At 39.4% G+C, this 23,242-nt stretch overlaps 1 protein-coding gene across 2 annotated transcripts in view; it reads left to right on the forward strand.

Annotated features, from left to right (window-relative positions):
* The first annotated feature begins 6,234 nt into the window (after window positions 1-6,234).
* The window catches only part of rfng (RFNG O-fucosylpeptide 3-beta-N-acetylglucosaminyltransferase), a 42,316-nt gene continuing 25,308 nt past the window's right edge, over window positions 6,235-23,242 (forward strand). For both annotated transcript variants that reach the window (XM_063074432.1, XM_063074431.1), the window contains exons 1-3: window positions 6,235-6,949; window positions 19,220-19,268; window positions 21,016-21,118. In XM_063074432.1, coding sequence (XP_062930502.1) covers window positions 6,407-6,949; window positions 19,220-19,268; window positions 21,016-21,118 — 695 coding nt within the window. In that variant the 5' untranslated portion in view covers window positions 6,235-6,406. The remainder of the gene's footprint in view (window positions 6,950-19,219; window positions 19,269-21,015; window positions 21,119-23,242) is intronic.

The following is a 23,242-nucleotide window of genomic DNA, read 5'->3' on the forward strand; positions in this document are numbered from 1 at the left end:
AAGAGAGAGTAGAGTAGTGGCTCAGCACACATCCTGGAGGTGTGTCTGTGTTGATTGTCGGTGAGGACTGTGAGTTCAATTCTATTCTTATTTCCCATGATAATCTTCCATCCCCTTTATTATTAACAATCTTTCTATCTCTGCCTTAAAAATAATAAAAACTCTCTGCTTCCACTTCCATTTGAGAAAGACAGTCCCATCATTTTAAAGCTTTCGAAAATAGAAAAATAATATCAACTCTGTTGACCACTTATTTTTTAAAAGTTACCCCTTGTTTTGAAAGCAGGGGAATGGGGATAACTGGAAGAATTAGATCAGCCCATGATTGAATGGCGGAGCAGACTCGATGGGTTGAATGACCTACTTCTGCTCCTATATCTTATGGTCTTATGCTTTTAAGTTCTCCCACAAGAAAATATCCTCCCAACATTCATCAAGACATTTCAATATCTTAAATATTCAATCAAAGTCCTTCTCACTTGTATAAACTCAGTGATGTCAATTATTTAAATACCATGGTACATTTTTCACATTTCTTTAGTAGGAATTCCAGTATAGTTGTTCTGTTTAACTATACAAGAGGTGATTGATAAGTTCGTGGCCTAAGGTAGAAGGAGTCAATTTTAGAAAACCTAGCACATTTATTTTTCAACATAGTCCCCTCTTACATTTACACACTTAGTCCAGCGGTCGTGGAGCATACGGATCTTAGACCTCCAGAAAGTGTCCACAGCACGGGTGATTGATAAGTTGGTATCCCAAGGTAGAAGGAGATAAGTTATACAGCTCTCATTACATGCACATGCAGTTCAACTCTTTGAGTGATTATGCAGAAAGTTTGAAGTTAATAACTCATCTCCTTCTACCTTGGGCCACAAACTTATCAATCACCCTGATGCGTTATTAACTTCAAACTTTCTGCATAATCGCTCAAAGAGTTGAAATGCATATGCATGTAACGAGAGCTGTATAACTCATCTCCTTCTACCTTGGGCCACAAACTTATCAATCACCCCTGCTGTGGGCACTTTCTGGAGATCCAAGATCCGTATGCTTCACGACCACTGGACTAAGTGTGTAAATGTAGGAGGAAACTATGTTGAAAAATAAATGTGCTAGGTTTTCTAAAGTTGACTCCTTCTACCTTAGGCCACAAACCTATCAATCACCCCTCGTAGGCCTAGCTAATTAAACAAATCGCAGTCTAGAAATGGTGGATGTGGAGAGGGTGTTTCTTGCACATCTGAGGATATTAAATGGTGTTCACTTAGCAGAGGCTCCGTGTAATATTCTTGGCTCTACAACAGGTAGTCAAAGCTGCACCACCAGCACCAGCCTACCTGCCATCAAGAACATGTATACAGAAAGGTGCTGGAGAAGGGCAGCAATATCATGAAGCATCCCACCCACCCTGCTCATGAACTGCTTTGCCCCACTCCCATCAGGAAGGAGGGTACACAACATTCAGGCCAGGACCACCAGAAATGTTTACTTTCTCCAGGTAATAAAGCTGATCAACACCACCAGCCGCTCAACTGACTCTGACAGTAAATGATACCACTACTTTATCATTTACTGTCAGAGTCATCTTATATACAGACACTCCTGTGCCTAGCATAACATTAAGGATATACAATCAATCTATGTATTGTATATAGGCTATCCTACATATTAATATTTATTGTGTGTTTTAAATTATCGTGTTCTTTATCTTATTGTGATTTTTGAGCTGCATCGGACAATTATTTCATTCTCCTTTAGACTTGAATACTAGAAATGGCATTAAACAATCTTGAATCTTGTATTTACTAAATCCTTGAGGAACTTATTATCATTTTGAAAACTTAAGATTCCATGCTGGGATAAACTCGAATTTTGATGGATTGATGGCTACTTCTCATGCTTTGCCTCAATGGTACGACAAAGATTAGATTAGATTATAAGGACACGCAGTTCTCTTTTATTGTCATTTAGTAATGCATGTATTAAGAAATGAATTAAGAATTTCTTATTCCAGTTTATTGTGCATTCCTTTTACGTATAATGTAAGATTTTAATTTTTTTTATTTTATTGATTCATTTTTGAGATACAGCATGGAACGGGCCCTTACGACTCAATGAGCCACACTGCCCCAGCAACCCAACTATTTAACCCTAGGCTAACCACAGGGCAATTTACAATGATTAATTAACCTTCTAACTGGTATGTCTTTGGACTGTCAGGGGAAACTGGAGCACCTGGAGGGAAGGGTGTACAAACTTCTTGCAGAGGGTGCCAGAATTGAATCCTGAACTCTAATACCCTGAACTTTAATAATGTCGCTCCAACCGTGACACTTTTGTGGGTTTTGTTCCATTATCATGTAATACAGTAGAAAAAAACCAGTCAAAAGCACTATGCTTATAAATAGTATTGTAATAATTAGGGAAATCAAGGGTAAAATTGTCATTTACAAAACTAGGCAGTTTGTTTTGTTTTCATTATTTTTAGATAGATAAATGATGCATTGAAGGAGATTATGCCAGAATATTCTTATGCATTATCTGTTTGAGTAAATTAAATTATAAGTAAAGATAAAAAAAATTTATTTGCCCGTGAATACAGAAACCTCCCTAATACTTCCACCATAATCTTATTTATCCTTGATGTGTTTTCCTCGCTTAACAATGATGGACCACTTGGTCTGAATGTCATTGCTTGACAGTGTATATTGTGTGTGATATAGGTATTAGTTTGTTGCCAATGATAATTGGTGTATGCAAGATGACGAGAAAAGAAGCAGGAAGCCAACAACTATAAAGTATTATGAGAAAGCATTAAAATGTCAAATGGAATAGAATTATCCAGATCAGAAGGAAAATAAAAATGGCGATTATTTAATGGTGAGATTTGGAAAATGTTTGTACTTTGTCTTTGGGGTCTTTGGACATTAATCATTTAAACACATGCACATATAATAAATAAATAGGGAATAAATGTTACTGTAGTTTTTATGACAAATAGAATCCAATTAGTAGTAAAGAAGTGTTATCACAATTATGGAATTTTGATGAAACAGTAATAATAAGTGTTTACTTTTGGTCTTCAAACCATGAAGTTCAAAGTAAATTTATTATCAAAGTACGTACATGTAACTATATACTGCCTCAAAGTTCAGAGTAAATTTATTATCAACATATGTATATGTCACCAGATACAACCCTCAAATTCATTATATTGAAGGTATACTCGATAAATCTATGATAGAATAATAAATCATAATAGAATCAATGAAAGACCGCACCAACTGGGCCTGCAATCAGTGTGCAAAAGACAGCAATTTGTGCTAGTAGGCAAAATAATAATAATTAATAAATAAGCAATAAATATCAAGAACATGAGATGAAGAATCCTTGAAAGTGAGTCCATTGGTTGTGGGAACACTTCAGTGATGGGGCAAGTGAAGTTGAGTGAAGTTATCCCCTATGGTCAATAGCTTGATGGCTGAGGGGTAATAACTGTTTCTGAACCTGGTGGTGCGAGTCCTAAGGCTCCTGTACCTTCTTCCTGATGGCAGCAGTGAGAAGAGAGCATGTCCTAGGTGGTGGGGATCCCTGATGATGGATGCTGCTTGCCAGTGACAATGCTCCATGTTGATGTGCTCAGTGTTGGGGAGGGTTTTAATGTGAAGGACTGGGCCATATCCACTGCTTTTTGTAGGATCTTCTGTTCAAGGGCATTGGTGTTTCCATACCACCGTGTGATGCAACCAGTCAATAAACTCTGCACCACACATCTATAGAAGTTTATCAAAGTTTTAGATGTCATGCCAAACCTTCACAAGCTCCTAAGGAAGTAGTGGCACAGTCATGCTATCTTTGTGCCCAAGAACAGCATGGTAACCTGCCTCAATGACTATCCACCAGTTGCACTTACATTTACAGGAGTACCTTGAGAGGCTGGTTATAAAACATATCAGCTCCTGCCTGAGAGGCATCTTGGATCTGCTCCAATTTATCTACTAGCAACAGGTCTATAGCAGATGCTGTGTCATTAGCTCTTCACACAAATCTGGGACGTTTGGACAGCAAAAATGCATACACCAGGATGCTCCATTATCGATTACAGCTCAGCGTTTATTACCATCATCCCCTCAAAACTAGTCAGTACGCTCCAAGACCTGGACCTCAATACCACCTTGTGCCAGTGGATCCTGGATTTCCACACTTGCAGACCCCAGTCAGTTCGGATTGGCAAAAACATCTTCTCCACCATCTCCATCAGCACAGGTGCACCACAGGGATGTGTCCTGAGCCCCCTGCTCTACTCCGCTTTACACCTGTGACTGTGTGGCTAAGTACAGCTCCAACACCATATACAAGTTTGCTGATGACATCACTATTGTGGGCCATATCAAAGATGGTGATGAATCAGCATACAGAAGGGAGTTTGAAACTTTGGCTGAGTAGCCAGTACAATCTGCCTGTCATCGGTCACCTCTCCTTAGTCCACTAATCACTTTTGGCCCTTCTCTCAGGGACCCCTTTCTTTATATTGGCTTTCTGCACTCTCCACTCATAGTCCCAAGTGCAGGATTGCCACCTGAAAAGTCAATAAAACCCTTTTCCCCACATAGATACTCCTCAACCTACTCACTTCCTCCAGCAGATTGTCGGTTGTTGTACATTCATCTTCACTGAGAAGTTGTGAGGATCAACTAATGGTTGAAGAAAAAATGGAAATATAGCAAAACACACTTGTCATCCTCAGAAGTTTTCTGATGACTCTGTCATAGTTGGACGCATCAGCAAGGGAGATGAGGCCGAGTACAGGGCTACGGTAAGAAACTTTGTCACATGGTGTGAGCAGAATTATCTGCAGCTTAATGTGAAAAAGACTAAGGAGCTGGTGGTAGACCTGAGAAGAACTAAGGTACCGGTGACCCCTGTTTCCATCCAGGGGGTCAGGGTGGACATGGTGGAGGATTACAAATACCTGGGGATATGAATTGACAATAAACTGGACTGGTCAAAGAACACTGAGGCTGTCTACAAGAAGGGTCAGAGCCGTCTCTATTTCCTGAAGAGACTGAGGTCCTTTAACATCTGCCGGATGATGCTGAGGATGTTCTACGAGTCTGTGGTGGCCAGTGCTATCATGTTTGCTGTTGTGTGCTGGGGCAGCAGGCTGAGGGTAGCAGACACCAACAGAATCAACAAACTCATTCGTAAGGCCAGTGATGTTGTGGGGATGGAACTGGACTCTCTGACGGTGGTGTCTGAAAAGAGGATGCTGTCCAAGTTGCATGCCATCTTGGACAATGTCTCCCATCCACTACATAATGTACTGGTTGGGCACAGGAGTACATTCAGCCAGAGACTCATTCCTCCAAGATGCAGCACAGAGCGTCATAGGAAGTCATTCCTGCCTGTGGCCATCAAACTTTACAACTGCTCCCTTGGAGGGTCAGACACCCTGAGCCAATAGACTGGTCCTGGACTTATTTCCTGGCATAATTTACATATTATTATTTAACTGTTTATGGTTTTATTACTATTTATTATTTATGGTGCAACTGTAATGAAAACCAATTTCCCCCGGATCAATAAAGTATGACTATGACTATGACAAGAATGAAGAATATGGAAAGCAGGATTAAACATATTATTTATGGAAATAGATATTCCGCTTTTGGTCAGGGTACAACCAGGTTGGATGAGGAAAGACATCAATTATTGAAACAGTGTATCACCCCAGGGAGCCACGAGTGTCAATGGTGCTATTAGTTTTAAATAAAATACAGTAATTTAACGCTAAGTGTATTGTATACAAATGTAAGAATGAAAAGGTGTTGCAGTTTATTTTTGTAAATACATTTTTGTGTTGTGAATGAAGTTTATTTTGGTTAATTTAAAATAAGAAATAATTACTTGAGGTTATGTTGCAGCTCGGTATAACTCTGGTCTGATCACACTTGAGAGCATTGTAAACACAAATAATTTTGCAGATGCTGGAAATCTTGAGCAACGAGGAATGTTTAAAAGGGTCTCGGCCCGAAATGTCTACTGTTTGCCCCCGCCCCCACCGCGGACTCTCCCTAACTTGCTGAATTCCTCCAGTATTTTGAGCGTGTTGCTGTGTAAAAGGGACTTGGAAGTAGTTTAGTCCTCCACATTAGGTGGCGATAAGGAAGAGCTGAACCCACTTGGATCTGGTGTACTCTTGTTCGCTGGCTGCTTGTTGGTCTACTAAATTGGAAATAAACACTAGTGCCAACTAGCTGATCTCAGTGAGAGTGGGAGGTGTGACAGCAGATTGTTGAAGAGTGGCGGTAGACAGTCAATGATCCGATCAGACATGGGACCAGTTCTGGACCTGCCACAGTGCAGATCCTTCGCCCCCGGGTGCTCGGGCTGAGCACAGAGGATGCGTTTACGCGGTTCGGCAAACAGTAAACTCTGTTTCCTGCTCTGCTTGACTCTTTGCACTTCACTTCTACTTCTGGTGGGGCTCCAGCAGTGGGGACGCCAGGATTTGCAGGTCTCAAACTTCGGACAGCCGTTTAGACAGTCCGCTAAAAGGTTTGGCAATGCAAGCCAGGACAGAAGCATCTTCCAGGAGGAGAAGCGAGCTGGAGCCTTACCTGGGGGGTTCAGGAGTTACTCTAACACTGCAGCAGAAAGGGGACATAGCTGGCACCGATATGCAACAGCAGGCAGATCTCATCGGACTCACGTTAAAGAGAAAGGGCCTGTGAACAGACCACCTCAGAGAGATCAGGCTGGTCCTACATCGGAGGAGGAAGGTGCAGTATTGTGGGATGCCCCCTGGCACAGTATTTACACGGGGCCCGGCAAGCATAAAATGCAACTCAGTGACATTTTTATTGCGGTGAAAACCACCAGGAAGTATCACAAAGCCAGACTGGATCTGCTCTTTCAGACGTGGATATCATTGGTCCAAAACCAGGTGAGGACTTGGCAAGGCGTTCACATCGGTTTTGCCACTTAAGATTTTTTTCATTACCTTGCCCACCTCGTCACTTTCGAAGAACTATGCACTTGTAATGTTCGCTCTGACCTACAACACTCACCAGGGCCTTGTTATTTACTGTATATGTGCTGCCTTCGTTTGACTTCCCAAAATGCTTCACTTCGCCCTTTTCCAGTTAAATTCCATCTATCATTCCTTCATCCAGTTCCCCAGTTGATCAAAATGTTGTTGTAAACTTAGACAATCTACTTTATTGTTTATTCCACTACCAGTTTTGGTGATGCCTGCAATCATACTTTCTACATTCTCATCCAAATCTGACAAATAATGGAGACCCACAACCAATCCTGGCAGCATATCACAGGCTTCCAGTTAGATTAAACAACCCCCCACTAATAACCATGACTCCTTCCACCAGAGGAATTTTGTATCCAAATTGACTAGTGCACCTTGGCCTTGACCCAATGCCCTTGAATGGAAAATCCTACGAGAAGGTTGTATAAGGTGACATGTATGTACTTTGATGGTAAATTTTCTTTGAACTTTGATCTCATGTGATCTAAGAATATCAGACCAGACTAACAGGCCCTGTGAAAAGTCTTCCGAAAATTCATGAAGATGTTATTATCTACATGTATTTTCAAACGATGTTTCACAAAGTTTGGTTTCTGCCTTCATCAATCCTCATGGTCACCTTTTCAAAAAATTTGAGGTTCAATTTCCCACACATAAACCTATGCTGGTTATCTTTAATCAGTCCTTGCAATTCAAAATACAGAAATTCTGGCAAAACCCTCTCCAGTAACTTACTCGTCAGTGATGTTAGTTTCTCAGACTTGAAATCCCCCCCTTTTGGCTTTGCATCCCTTCGTAGTCAAAGATCCAATATCAGCCTCTATTCTATCTGTACCTCACTCATAGCTGAGGAAGGTACAAAAATCTTTGTCAGGGCCTGGCAATTACTTCCTTTGCTTCCCTTGATGTCCTGGGACACATTTGGTCAGGGCCTAGGGTTATATTCACTTCTATCTGCCTCAGTACTGCAAACATCTCATTTGTAACATTAATATATTTCAGGACATCACTATTCTCTTTCCTGAATTCCCTAGCTTTGTGACCTTCTCCATAGTAAATACAGATAAGATGTATTAATTTAGGCCCATGACCATTTGTCTCTGCTCCCTTCATAGATGACCACACTAAGGGGAACCTGTTCTCCCTCAAATAACCTTTTTTTTCCTTCATATATTTGTAGAATCTTTTAAGATTCTTCTTTACCTTAGTTAATAAGGATATCTCACACCCCCTTTTTGCCCTCCTGATTTCCTTCTTGGGTGTATTTCTACATCCTTTGTGCTCGCCAAAGGCTATGCTTGATCCCAGCAGCATATACCTGACATATGCTTCCGCATTTCCTAAACTGAGCCTTGATATCCCTTGTCGGCTACAATTCCCTAATCCCTACAGTTGGAAGAAAGTTGTCAGAAGACATGATATAGAAACATAGAAAACTTACAGCACAATATAGGCTCTTTGTCCCACAATGCTGTCACATGTACTTACTTTAGAAATTACCTCCGGTTACCCACAGCCCTCTATTTTTCTAAGCTCCATGTACTGTACCTATCCAGGAGCCCCATAAAAGACCCTATCATATCCGCTTCCACCAGCGTCGCCGGCAGCCCATTCCACGCACTCACCATTCTCTGCGTTTTAAAAAAAAAACTTAACCCTGACATTTCCTCAGTACCTACTTCCAAGCACCTTAAAACTGTGTCCTCTTGTGTTAGCCATTTCAGCCCTGGGAAAATCCTCTATCTACATGGTCAATGCCTCTTATCGTGCAATGCAGATGTAGATGTAAAACTTCTGATTTGGCCCTGTCCAAATCTTTTTTCTCTCTCTCTTATGAAACATTGTAGTTATTCTCAGTTAGCATTCCTATCAAAACCAGAACAAATGTTCCAAATCTTACAAAGTGCTTACAATGAGTAGGAAGGTGCTTGTATCCATAAAGTCCCAATCCTGGACTCTGAAATGAAAACGACATCAATGCATTATTTATTATGCATCCTCTAAGGCATGAGAATCACTTACCCAATTCCTTGCAGTTCTGAAGCATGGGTTCAAATCTCTAGAACCACGGAAATACAAGGGTCTGCTGGAAAATAAAGTAGCAAACAATCTGCCGGAGGAACGCAACAGGTTGAGCAGCATCCGTGAGAGAAAAGGAATTGTCAACATTTTGGGTCAACATCATGCATCAAGACTAGTTCAGAAGATACAAAATTGTACCCACTTTTGTATTCATCAGTGCAAAAGATTTATCTGATAATAAATTCTGGTTGTGAACCTAATCGTAAATAGAATTCTGTCATGGAAATGTGGATAAATCCACTGTAATTTAGTCCGGATATATTGAACATCTATGATTGTGAAAAAAACCGTAATAAATTAGCTGAAAAATGAATAAACAGAAAAGCACCATTGAGGGAATTTCTGAGTGGATGCTGCAGCAGACAGTTTTGGGACCACTTTTTTCATGTTATATGTCAATGATTTGAATGATGGAATTGATTGATATAGCCAAGTTTGAGGATAATACAAAGATAGGTGGAGAAGCAGGTAGTGTTGAGGAAGGAGGGAGTCTTCAGAAGGATTTGGATAGATTAAGAGAATGGACAATGAAGTGGCAGATGGAATACAGTGTAGGGAAGTGTATGGTCATGCACTTTGGTGGAAGGTAAACAGGGAGAAAATTCAGAAATCGAAGGGTCTTGGGAGTCCTTGGGCAGGATTCCCTAAAGATTAACTGGCAGCTTGATCTGGTAGTAAGGAAGGCAAATGCACTGTTAGTATCCATTTCGAGATGACTAGGATATAAAAGCAAGGATGTAATGTTGAGCCTTTATAAGGCATTGGCCACACTGCACTTGGAGTAGTGTGAGCAGTTTTGGACCCTGCATTCTACACTAACAAAGGGGGTGCTGGCATTGGAGAGGGTCCGGAGAAAGTTCATGAAATGATTCTGGGAATGAAAGGGTTAATGTATGAGGACCAATTGATGGCTCCGGATCTGTACTTGCTGGTGTTTAGAAGAATGAGGGGGGGATTTCATTGAAACCTATCCAACATTGAAAGGCCTAGATAGATTGGATGTGGAGAGGATGTTTTCTGTGGTGGGAGAGTCCAGGACCAGAGGCTCTGAATAGAAGAATGTTCCTTTTAGAACATTGGTGACGAGGAATTTGTTTAGCCAGAGGGTGGTGAATCAGATGGCTGTGGAGGCCAAGTCATTGGGTATATTTAAAACAAAGATTGATAAGCTCCTAATTATTTATTTTATTTTTATTTAGAGATACGGTGCAAAATAGGCCCTTCCAGCCCTTCAAGCCATGTTGCAAGCAACCGATTTAACCCTATCCTAATCATGAGACAATATACAATGACCAGTTAACCTCTTAATGGATATGTCTTTGGGGTGTGGGAGGAAGCCCATGCATTCCACAGGGAGGACATACAAACTCCTTACAAAGGATGCTGGGATTGAACTCTGAACTCTGATGTAATAGCGTCGTGTTAACTGCTGTGCTACATAATTCACTAGCACTTTGCCCAGTTGGCTCACCCTGGTAACCAACACACTTACAACCAGTTCACCATGTTGAGTAATGAATTATCAATGGCAACTGTACAACAACATGGGTATCACAGGTGACAACTACCACTGTAATTTAGCCTACTGTGGCAAACTCATTCCTCATAGTCATTCTGTCGCATCAAGCAGACCCCTTTTCTCAGTCCTAGACACCCCACTGCTTACATAGGACCACACAGGGTAGGATACCTCCCCCCAAGCTAACCTTTTTTCCAAGGTAAAATCCCCCAAACAGTTGTCTCCTCCCAAATGCCTTACCATGCTAACTAGTATGTGCATAAAACCAACTGTGTAACTCTGTGGGTCAAACCCTCCTTCCATTCCAACCCACGCACTACCCCAACCCAAAAATTTAAACTTAGGAGTGGAAGGTGATCCCGAACCACACACCTTCAGTTCATCAGTAATGGGACAGCTGCCTTGGTAATGGAGAGTTTGCTGGGGAGTCCTATTAGCAACAGTCTATAAATTAGAAATCTCACATATTAATCAGAAAGATGTTAGCTGATCAGCTAATGCTGTTATTGATTTGTGGGGATCTGCAGTCACTTTCATGGCTGGCATTTACTGCCAGGTCCCTAAGTTCCCTTCAGGGTGTCAGTGGCCAATCCACCTCCCCGAACCACTGCAGACCACATCATGTGATACATCGTGAATTTTGCTAATGAGACCCAGTAACCACAAAGGAGCAGTGAGGTATTTCTAAGTTAGGATGGTGTGCAAATTGGAGAGGACTTATAGGTCACGTGCCTACTGTTTTGTTAGCATTTAGTTGAAGCACTTTCTGGCCTTCATTGGAGTTGTGGAAGCATGGGCAAATCATTCTGTAGATGCAAGCATTGGTGTTAATGTTAAGGATTAGTAAGCGTATCACAGAATACAGGGAGAAGGCAGGAGAATGGGGTTGAGAAGGTTAGTAGGAATGGCAAAATAGCCTCGATGGGCCAAATGGTCTAATTCTGCTTCTATGTCTTATGGAATTCTCTACTGAAACAAAGCTGATCAGACAAAAACTAGGTCTACCTTATTTTGAGTAAAGGTAAGCTAAACATTTAATAAGAACTGCAGAATGAATTTGTCAGTTGATAACAAACGTTGCTTTCAGCTCTGGATTTAGGGTTGACCATATGTAACATTTTTGCGGTGTGAAAATATTGAACATGTTACTGGCAGCTCTTCTTTCCTATAAATTGTCAACCCTCAAAGTTATGCTTCATTTGCTTTCTGTAAAGGAGCCATTCCTAGCAACCACATTAATGTTTTAAGTTTTGGGCGGTGTAAGATTTTGCAGTCCTTTCAAGCTGCAGTCTGTTCGAGCACTGGTATGAAAAATCAGATATCTGCTCTCAAGTGGGAAATATCAATGCAAACTTTGAGTTTATTAGATTGTGTAAAGTAAGCACTCCATGTATTAAGATCATTAGGCAAACTTTAGGTTGGCAGAAGCTTCATCTGGAATGGATTAACTTAAAGGATGTCCTTGAATGGGAGTAAAATAGAATAAAGTGAAAGTATTGAGGTGGCAAATCTCAGACTGTATGATGGTGGAGTTAAGAGTTAAGTCCAGTGCTGGTGAAAGTTATTAGGATACCTAATAATAAAGTTTGCTGATGACATCAAGTTTGGAGGCATTGTGGACAGTGAGGAAGGCTTTCAAAGCTTGCAGAGGGATCTGGACCAACTGGAAAAATGGGCCAGAAAATGGCAGATGGAATTTAACGCAGACGTGTGAGGTGTTGCATTTTGGAAGGACAAATCAAGGTAGGACATACACAGTAAATGGTAGGGCACTGAGGAGTGTGGAGGAACAAAGGGATCTGGGAGTTCAGATACATAATTCCCTGAAAGTGGCGTCACAGGTAGACAGGGTTGTAAAGAAGGCTTTTGGCATCCTGGCATTCATAAATCAAAGTATTGAGTATAGGAGTTGGGGTGTTATGGTGAGGTTGTATAAGACATTGGTGAGGCCAAATTTGGAGTATTGTGTGCAGTTCTGGTCACCTAACTATAGGAAGGATATCAGTAAGATTGAAAGAGTGCAGAGAAGATTTATTAGGATGTTGCCGGGTCTTCAGGAGTTGAGTTACAGGGAAAGATTGAACAGGTTAGGACTTTATTCCTTGGAGTGTAGAAGAATGAGGGGAGATTTGATAGAGGTTTTCAAAATTATGAGGGGTATAGACAGAGTAAATGCAAATAGGCTCTTTCCACTTAGATTAGGAGAGATAAGTACAAGAGGACATGGCTTTAGACTGAAAGGGGAAAGGTTTAGGGGGAACATTAGGGAGAACTTCTTTACTCAGAGAGTGGTGGGAGTGTGGAATGGGCTGCCATCTGACGCGGTAAATGTGGGCTCACTCTTAAGTTTTAAGAATAAATTGGATAGGTACATGAATAGGAGAGGTCTGGAGGGTTATGGACTGGGTGCAGGTCAATGGGACTAGTGGAATAAAGTTTCGGCACAGACTAGAAGGGCCGAATGGCCTGTTTTCTGCGCTGTAGTTTTCTGTAGTTCTATAGTTCTATGATACATAGCTTTTCTTTCACCACTGTGGTGTATCTCCCTGATACAGTGCTGAAACCATTTCTTTGTAATGCACTGGGATAAAATGGAAGTGTTTTTAGGAAGGCGTTACCATAATCTGTTAGAATTGATAATGAAAATAAAGTTCAAATAAGTAAGTGCAAGGTGAAGATTTCCAAAGTTAAAACTATGATTTTAATAATGGAGCTTTCAAAGCCCCATTTCAGTTTTATCAAACACTCACTATTGTTAAAACGAATCCAAGATGTGGATATAAAGTAGTCTGTGTAAGCAGGGATTTTTCTGTTTACTCAGTTTTATGCTTTCCTGTTTCTTCCCTTCAACCACCATGTTACCCCTGCTGGTTCCTTTTTTAAATGAATGCCAGATGTTAGTGTGCTGAAGATTGCCAGATCACTGAAAGGTATTGTGAACTGATCTCACTCCAGCACCAGTCAAGCAGCCACATGAATACAAACTGTGTCTTTATCCTTGAAAGAAGTTAAACTCGTTCCAGATTTAATCAGATACTTTTAAATCATTCAAAAGGACAGATAGGTTTGTGATATGGTGTGATGTTTAAATATTGTTTTTATCATTGAGAAAATAGTTGTGGCTTCTTAATCCAAAAAGTGAACATGTCTAAGGTGAAGAATAATAGATTTGGATTTAGCAGATTGACATAGAAAGAAGTTTATTTCTGTTATGTTTTGTATCTGCAGTTTCCAGTATCGGAAGCAATGGAAAATTGAAACCAGTTGATGAATAGCCATTAGTTTGTGACTGTGTGTGTGCTTTTGATTGCGTGCACAGAAAATTCCGAATTTTATAAAGCAGAACTAAAGAATGCTAGAACTCATAAAACATGAAGAGATCAAAAACCTTACAAGCGCTTCACTCCAAATAAGCCTCAGGATGATTTATTACCCAAAAGTGCTGCGCCTGTGAGTGAAAGGCATGCTGGAACAGTTGGAGTGAATTAATCAATGTGAAATTTAAAGAAAAACTGTGAAGGTCAGCAGTCTGAAGGGGAACTTCTGGTAATGAATAGCAGATGAATCAGTGATTAATTATTTTGAGCCATCTCTTCATCTGAGACCAGTAATTTATGTGTCTGTATTCCAATCTGCTCTTCATTTTCAGTTGGAAGCCATCTAAATTTTACCATTAATTTAAGTGAAAAGTTTTCAATTCATTTTTGTTTCAATTTTATTTACCTGTTGTTATTAATCTTAAGTTTCATTTTACTACACTTCAGTGGAGTGAAATTGCATGCAAAGTGACACAAAAACAGAATCTATGGTTGACAGGGATGATGTGATGGGAGTCAAAAATCCCCCAGAGACAGAGAATTTCTCAGCAACATTGACTAGGCTTATTGAATGATTTTTTAAAAATCCAAAGTCTGGGATAAATGACACCATGGAATAGATGGAAAGCAATCTGCAAAGGGAGGCTGAGCAAATAAAGTAATTTTTCAAAGTAGTACACACAAAATGCTAGAGGTGCTGAAATAACTCAAAAGTAAGTTTTCATTTGGGAAACAAATAAGGGGAAACACCAGATTTAGATTTTGCCAAGGGAGTTTGAGCTGAGTATTAGATTTAAAAGAAAAGATTGTCTGTCATTACATTGCATTCTATTAGTGACAACCAAATTATAGTCAATACAACACATTTGGATTGTGTAAAATAAGCACCCCATATATTAAGGTCATCAGACAAACTTTAGGATTGCAGAAGCTTCAAAAATGGAATGAATTTAACCTAAAGGAAGTCCTTGAAGAGGAGTAAAATAGAATAAAGCAAAAGAACTAAGATGTCAAATCTCAGGCTGTATGAAGGTGGAGAGAAGTGGAAGTTCAGTGCTCAAGAAACCAGACTCTGGAGAGAGGATGTAGCATTAATCTTAAGTGCCAAGCATGGGAGGTAGGCCAGGCATGCTGCAGTTTGGTGCATAGGCTAAATGGTCTCCATATGTGCAGTGCATCTATATACACTGTTTTTCCTTTTTTGACACAGTTTTTGACTTAGATATAGTACAGCAGAGAGATGATCCTGAGACTAGTAAACCGCTTTTCAATTTTTTTCCATGTATTCCTTTTGCAGGATATTGACATCTCTTGTATGGCCAGCATTTATTGCCCAACTCAAATTAACCTTGGGGAAAATGGGTGGTAAAATCGGTTTCATCTGCAGACTTTGTGGTGAAGACCCAGTGATGTTGAATGAACTGTGATATACTTCCACATCAGAATGGTGTGTGACTTAGAGGGAATCATGCAGGTAGAGGTGTTCCCATGTGCCATCTGTTCATCTCCTTGGTGATGGAGGTTGTGGGTTTGGGTGATGCTGTTTGAGTCAATGTCACCTGTGGCTGCTGTAGATTAATTTATGTCATCTGTAGATTCTCCTATAGAAGGATTCATCCTCTCCATATCAACCCAGTCAAGACCTTGACATCTTGCATACTTAAATCGTCCTCTTTCACTCTTCTAAATTCCAGCAGATATAAAGCATTTCCAACCTTTCCTTATAAGGCATCCTACCCATTCAAAGTGTCAGACAAATCCCACCCCTCTCAGACTTGCTTTAGAGAGGTGCTAGGTTGTACTCTTAACACAAATTAAAGAAAATTAAAGAAGCCAGGAAGATAGCGTCAAGGGTTAAACTGTTATGGAAATTTGCAAATTCAAGAGCATCAGATGAAGCCACAGTCACTTTGTCAATGTCAAGTTCATAGCTGTAATATTCCACATTGCTGGAGTACTTGCCTACTCTAGTATCTCGGCTGTTTGAGTGGCAAATATCCCATGGATTATCATGGTTAAATTGAGGAACCCCCCTCCCCCATTTTACGAGAATCTTACTGTTGTCCCCTAGCAGAGTTTTTTTGTTGTGTAAATAATTTTACTTTGGTTGTGATCCATGAAATGAAGGAGATATCTCTGCAATATTCTTAGCCATCCCAGTAACAACAGCTCTAACCCTGGTCTTTGACATGTAATGTTGATTCAGAATCAGGTTTGATAACACTTGCCTATGTTCCTGAATCATTGAGTGTGTGCCTTCAGAATCCTTTACCACATCCCTGATGGTAACAATGAGGAGGGCATGTCCTGGGTGATGAGGGTCCTTAATGATGAATGCCGCTCTTTTGATGCAACGCCTCTTGAAGATATTCTGGATGTTACAGAGGCTAGTGCCAATGGACTGACTGAGTTCACAACCTCCCGCAGCTCTTCTTTCGACTCTGTGCAGTAGCACCCCACCCCCACACCAGATGGTCAGAATGCTCTCCATGGTGGATCTGCAGAAATTTGCGAGTGTCTTTGTTGACGTATCAAATCTCCTCAAACTCCTCATAAAATATAGCTGCTGTTGCGCCTTCTTTGTAACTGCATTGATATATTGGGCCTAGGATAGATCCTCAGTGATGTTGACAATCAGGAACTTGAAATTGCTCTCTCCTTCTACTCCTGCTCCCTCTGTGGACTGGTGTGTGTTCCCTCGTCTTACCCTTTCTGAAGTCCACAATCACTTCTTTGGTCTTACTGGCGTTGAGTGCAAGACTGTTGCTGCGACGCCACTCAACCAGCTGATATCCCTGGCTCCTGTACAGCTTCTCGTCACCATCTGAAATTTTGCCGGCAATAGTTGTGTCATCAGCAAATTTGTAGATGGCATTTGAGGTGTGCCTAGCCACACAGTCATGGGAGTAGAGGGAGTAGAGCAGTGGGCTAAAGACACACCCTTAAGTTCCACCAATGTTGATTGGCAGCAAAGTGCAAATGTTGTTTGCGATCCCCATAGATTGTGGGGGTCTTCTGGTTCAGAAATAGGGGTTCCAGTTCCAGAGGGAGGTACAAAGGCCCAGGTTTCAGAGCTTTTCGATCAGAACTGTAGAAATAATTGTATTAAACACTGAGCTGTAATCGATAAACAGCATCCTGACATTTGTATTAGTGTTGTCCAGGTGATCCAAGGCTGTGTGATGAGATCACATCTTCTGTAGACCTATTGAGGTGATAGACAAATTGCAGTGGATCCAGGTCCTTGCTGCTTCTAGCCATAACCAACCTCCCAAAGCGCTTCAGCACTGTCGATGTGAGTGCTACTGGAAGACCTCATTCCACAGATGCTGCCTGATCTGGATATTTCAGGAATTCTCCAGTTTCATTTTAGATTTCTCGTATTTACAATTTTACTTTGCTATCCATAAAGCTTTATCTGTTGCATATAGCCAAATGAGAGAGAGTGAGAGACTACTCATTTCAATTCATTGGGCTTTTTAAAGACATTAATGATGTACATTGGTGCTAGAAAACTTGTGGACTTTGTATAATTTTCTCTATTTCTGCATAAATATACCCTAGAATGTGATTAGATCTTCATGTAAATCCTAAAACTAGAGAAAGAGAATCCAATTAATAAATAACACAAAAACATTATACTTATTCATTTATTTATTGAGAAAAATGATCCAATATTATATGTATTTGATGGAAAAAGTATGTGAACCTCTGGGGTTCCAATCTTCTGCAAAAGATTTTTGGAATCATGCTCCAATCAATGACATGAGATTGGAGGTGTGGGTTGTAGAGGGGTCATGCCCTATTAAAAGATACACAAAGTCAGGTTAGAGCCTGCTCTTCTCAAGAAAGATCTGTTTATATGCACTATGCCTTGATTAATACAACTGTCAGAGGACCTTAGAAGAAGAATTGTAGAGATGCAGAAAGCTGGAAAAGACTACAAAAGCTTTTCTGAAGACCTTAATATTCATTAGTCCACAGTAGGAGAAGTTGACTACAACTGGAGGAAACTCAGTGCTGTTGCTATTCTCCCTCGGAGTGGGCATCCTGCAAAGATCACACCAAGAGCACAACATGCAATGCTGAAGGAGGTGAAAAAGAACCCAAGGATAACAGCAAAAGACCTGCAGAAATCTCTAGAACTTGCCAAAATCTCTGTTCATGTGTCCACTATAAGAAAAACACTGAACAAGAATGGTGTTCATGGAAGGACTCCACGGGGGAAACCACTGCTCTCCCAAAAAAAACATTGCTGCATGTCTCAAGTTTGCAAAAGGCCACCTAGTCTTTCAGAAATAGAGAATATTCTACAGGGTTCACAAACTTTCCAGCATCACGGTATATCATAAAATACAAATAAAGCTAGCAATAGAAAATCTGCAGATGCTGGAAATCCAAGCAATATTCACAAAATGCTGGAAGAACTCAGGAGGCCAGACAGCATCAATGAAAAAAACAGTCGATGAAATACCGACTGTACAAATGGCTAAAGGGCAATAAGTAAACTAAATTGCTCTAAACTGTGTCAAAAATTAGAAAGAGATAAACTATACATTTGCAGAGTTGGAGGAAACTTCTTTTTGACTTGCAGAGTGATTCTGGAATGGCCAATCTAGCCAGAACCCTGAGTGTACATCAGACCCTATTATAAACAGCTCCAGGGAGTAGTTTTTGTTTGTTGCCAGCTTTTTCCTGCCTTCAGGGCAAGTGGTTCTTGCTGCAGCTTAGACCTCTCAGGGTCTACACTCCTCTGGAGTAGCTCAGCATCAGAAATTATTAATGAGGATAAAAATCGTATTGAAGCAATGTAAAGTAAGAACTGTCATGCTGCCCTTTTCGGGGGAAAGGAATATATCCGTGCAAATTAACCTGAAGCTTTATTTTTCCCCAAATAGTAGCAGTAAAGTCAATTATTAAATTGTAATCCATCTATTATGGAATTGGATAGATTGCAGCTTAATTATATTTTACTGATAATGATATCTTAGTTTGATAGTACTGCTGATTAATTATTCATTTACTGCATTACTTGGGTATAAAAAGGTTGTAAAGACTCTGATACGTATTGTCTTTGGGCTTTGGCTTATAAAATAATCAGTAGGACAAATTACATATTTTACTAAGTTTCATATTTAATATGTAGACCTATCCACTTTATCAAACAGCAGAATTTAGGAATACAAACTCATTTAACAAGGATGTATTAAACATGCCAGACAATCCCTGAATACCCTTCTTTCTTTCTACCAGACATTTATCTTCACAGATGGCGAAGACAAAGAGTTGCGGGAAAAGGCTGGTAAGTGCTGAAGTGAGAATTTTGTCTGGGCCTTTAAGTGCTGAAGGAGACTGATATCCTTGCACCGCTTGGATGGAGATTGCTTGCAGTTCAGCCTTGTGCCTTGTTGCTCTGAGCATTTCAATAGACCTATTCACTGAATTTATTAACAGATTAGTCGGATTTCTCCAGAAACTCTCAGTGCAGCACTTACAGTTTCTATTCAATGACTGCCACTGAAAGAATAAGAAATGATAAATGTTCTGTGTTGCTTTGCTTTAAGTGCATTTAATTTACGTAATGCTTTGCAATATGAACACGTAATAATGGTGCGATAAAAATAATAAATGTAGCTGCTCAGGTTTTCACGTGTTTTGCAGGTCTCAAAATACTTATTGAAATAATTTTATTAACATTCTATACCTTCCCTACAACAGAACCTTCAATGCTTACCTCTGTTAAACTAATTATAGGTGCTATTTTGAAGATTTTTTGAAACTGGCCTTGTACATTCTTTTATTGCTGATGATGACCAGAAAATTGACTTGTAATTATGTAATTAGTGCAAAAAGTGAGCAAATAAAAAGAAAAGATAGCGAGGTAGTGTTCATGGGTTTATTTTCCATTCAGAAATCTGATGGTGGAGGGGAAGAAACTGTTCCTGAAACATTGAGTGTCTGTCTACAGATTCCTGCACCACCTCCTTTATGGTAGCAATGAGAAATGGGCATGTCCTGGGTGATGGGGGTCCTTAATGATGGATGCCCCCTTTTCTTTGAGGCTTCACCTTTTGAAGGTGTCCTCAATGTCCATGATGGAGCTGGCTGAGCTTACAATTCTCTGCAGCTTTTTCTGATCCTGAGCAATGGCCCCTCCATACCAGATGGTGATGCAACCAGTTAGAATGCTCTCCACAGTACCTCTGTAGAAATTTGCAGGGATCTTTGGTGACATACCAAGACTGCTTAAACTAATGAAATATAGCCCCTCTCATGCCTTCTTTGTAATTGCATCAGTATGATGGGCCCAGGATAGATCTTCAGAGATGTTGACACCCAGGAACTTAAAACTGCTCACTCATTCCACTGCTGATCCCTCGATGGTGACTGTTACTCTCTTTGAATTAGTATGAGTTAATCCTGGTACAGAGCTGGTACCAGAAAATCTGTTTTAGGCTTTAGGTTAGACTTGATGAGCACAATTGAATAGTCTGATAATTGTTCATTACTCATTAGTCTAAGAAAGGGTTTCTAAGGATTCAAGATGCTCACTAACATGTATATATTTGGCAATGTCTGGCATATTAGAGATTCAAATCTTTGATGATCAATTTTGTTCAAATTTTGAAGGGATAATTAAATTTTATCAAGTTAGCCACCGATTGACAACCAGGTTTCTTATAGTGTTACTACATTACAGCTGATAAGGAATAATTTCCTCTCTTTAAGTGCTGACTGTCCATTGTATCTGGGGTGCTCAACTGTGTTAGGAAGGCCTATAATGGGAGCCTGCAGTATTAGTGTTGCAAATGAAGAAATGGTCTTTGATTTTTCAGATTTTAGAATCAAAACTTTTTTGAAAATGGATATACATTTTTTCAAAAGAAACAATTTTTGTGACATCATAAATATTGGGTATTATAGGGGGAAATTATTTTAATCAAAATATTAAAATTAAAAATATATTTAGCCAAATGGGAAGAATTAAATGGTTTGTTTGTTTTTCAAATGATAAGCTATGTTCTTCTTTCTGCTTTCTCTTTGTTTAGGAGGCAACATGATTAATACAAATTGCTCTTCTGCACACACACGCCAAGCACTTTGTTGTAAGATGTCCGTGGAGTATGACAAGTTCATTGAATCTAAAAAAAAGTAAGCATGCTGGGAAAGTATATGTTTGTATATATAATGGGCCATTCACTGGTTTTGAGTTTGAGGTCCCAGATTCCATAAGTTTCTGATGTCATCTATATTTGAATTTATTTTGTAAATTTTGACTTTTTTCAGGATTGCTGTAGGAAATCTTTTTAAATCCCTGTGACATTTTGGGTCGGAATGTTTAAACAAAATGGAACACTTAATGTCGTTCTTAGAAGGGTCTTGCCAACATGGTAGATTGCATTATTGCACTCTATTCCTTGGATTAAGATCATGCTTTCACAACAAATACTAATGAAAAATAATACTGTCAACATTAAATTAAAAGAGTTTCATCTAATACAAGACTCTTTTGTGGAAAGTTTAGCTGAAGAAACTCCGCCAGTGTGAATATACATTCTGAAAATTTTAGAAATATAGTGAACCCTTTTTCAGACAGTCTACTTCAAATGAAATATTTATGATTATTAATATACTTTTGTGATTGCAGCTATTTAGCAGATAAAAATGATTTAATATTTTTTAAAAGTTCCTGTAGTCAGTGGAACTTAAATCCATTTGAATAGACTTACAATCGTGTTTTTTTAAAAAACTCATAAATTTAACGAAAACACATTTCAAATGTAACAAGTATTTTCTAAAATTAAATAATAAAATATGAAAATCATTTTATTACATTTACACTTTTCCATCGGGCCATTTACTCCATTCAGATGAATGCATTCATCCTTCATAAGATATTTCTCCCTAGTGGAAAGTTCAGAAATGGATGCAGAATATAGCTAGAGCCTCTGTCCAGCATGCCACTGTTTCATTGTTACCCATAATAATAATTTTTCCCTCGCCCTTCCCTCTTTTATTCCCTATTCTGGTCTCTTAACACTTCTGCTCCCCTGCCTATCACCTCTCCTTGATGCCCCTCCTGCTTCCTTTTCTCCCATGGTCCACTCTCCTCTCCTATCAGATTCCTTCTCCAGCCTTTTACTTTCCCACCCAGCTGGCTTCACCTTTGTGGTATACCGTCCAACTAGGTCTTGCAATATAAAGAAACAAACTACAACAAATTCAGAGTGATCACATTATTAATGCATTTATTATTTTACTTGCAAGGGAGATGTACTTCCAGCCAAGTTTTGTCTGGAAATATGGTTCTGATCTTCTGTTTCAACCAAAGTACTTTTATACCTTTCTTTCTTTTTTTTTTAAATCTTTTTATTAATTTTTCAAAATTATAAACTCAATAACAAAGTTGGTACAAAGAGATTGGAAAAATGTTCATCAGCATATATAAAATGAATTTTAAGTAACATAAAAATAAAAGACTTCCAAACTCATAATGAGATTAAACATTAACAAAGAAATAAAAAGAAAAAATATATAAACAAAAAAAACCCCAAAAGAAAAAGAGAAAAAAAAACCAAAAAAAAAGGCAAAACAGGGCTAGACCAACAACTTGTATCAGACATGATCCATAATGTGTAACTCCGCTCCTCTCATCATATAATTTTAGAAAAAAGATTCGGAAAGGTCAGATTACATCATATGAAAATGTTGCATAAAAGGTTTCCAGGTATCTTCAAATTTAACCGAAGGGTCAAAAATATCACATAAATTTTTCTAAATTTAAACTTAATATGGTTTGAGAAAACCATTGGAATGTAGTTGGAGGATTAATATCCTTCCAGTTCAACAAAATAGATCTTCTCGCCATTAAAGTACCAAAGCTATCATTTGAGAGGCTGAAGAAGATAAAGATCTATGTTCGACCATTGGCAATCCAAAGATTGCCGTAATAGGATGGGGTTTTAAATCAAAGCATAGAACTGTTGAAATAATATCAAAAATGTCTTTCCAATATTTTTCCAAAAGAGGACAGGACCTTTTATACCTTTTTTCTCCCACAAAGAACACTGATTAGGTTGCTCCATTCCATAACATTGCATTCCTCTGTTATCTTCATCCTTATCGCGTTCTCATATGTGATCCATCCTGTTACCCCATTATCAAACATCCCCTCTGACCATAGAACAAATAGCCTGTCAGTGAAGAAAGTAGTTTGTTCCCATATAACACAAGCACACTTGTAAGTTTTCTCATCCAAACCAGCAAAGCACTTTA

The sequence above is a fragment of the Mobula hypostoma genome, chromosome 22, assembly GCF_963921235.1.
Source record: "Mobula hypostoma chromosome 22, sMobHyp1.1, whole genome shotgun sequence".
NCBI classification, from domain to species: Eukaryota; Metazoa; Chordata; class Chondrichthyes; order Myliobatiformes; family Myliobatidae; genus Mobula; species Mobula hypostoma.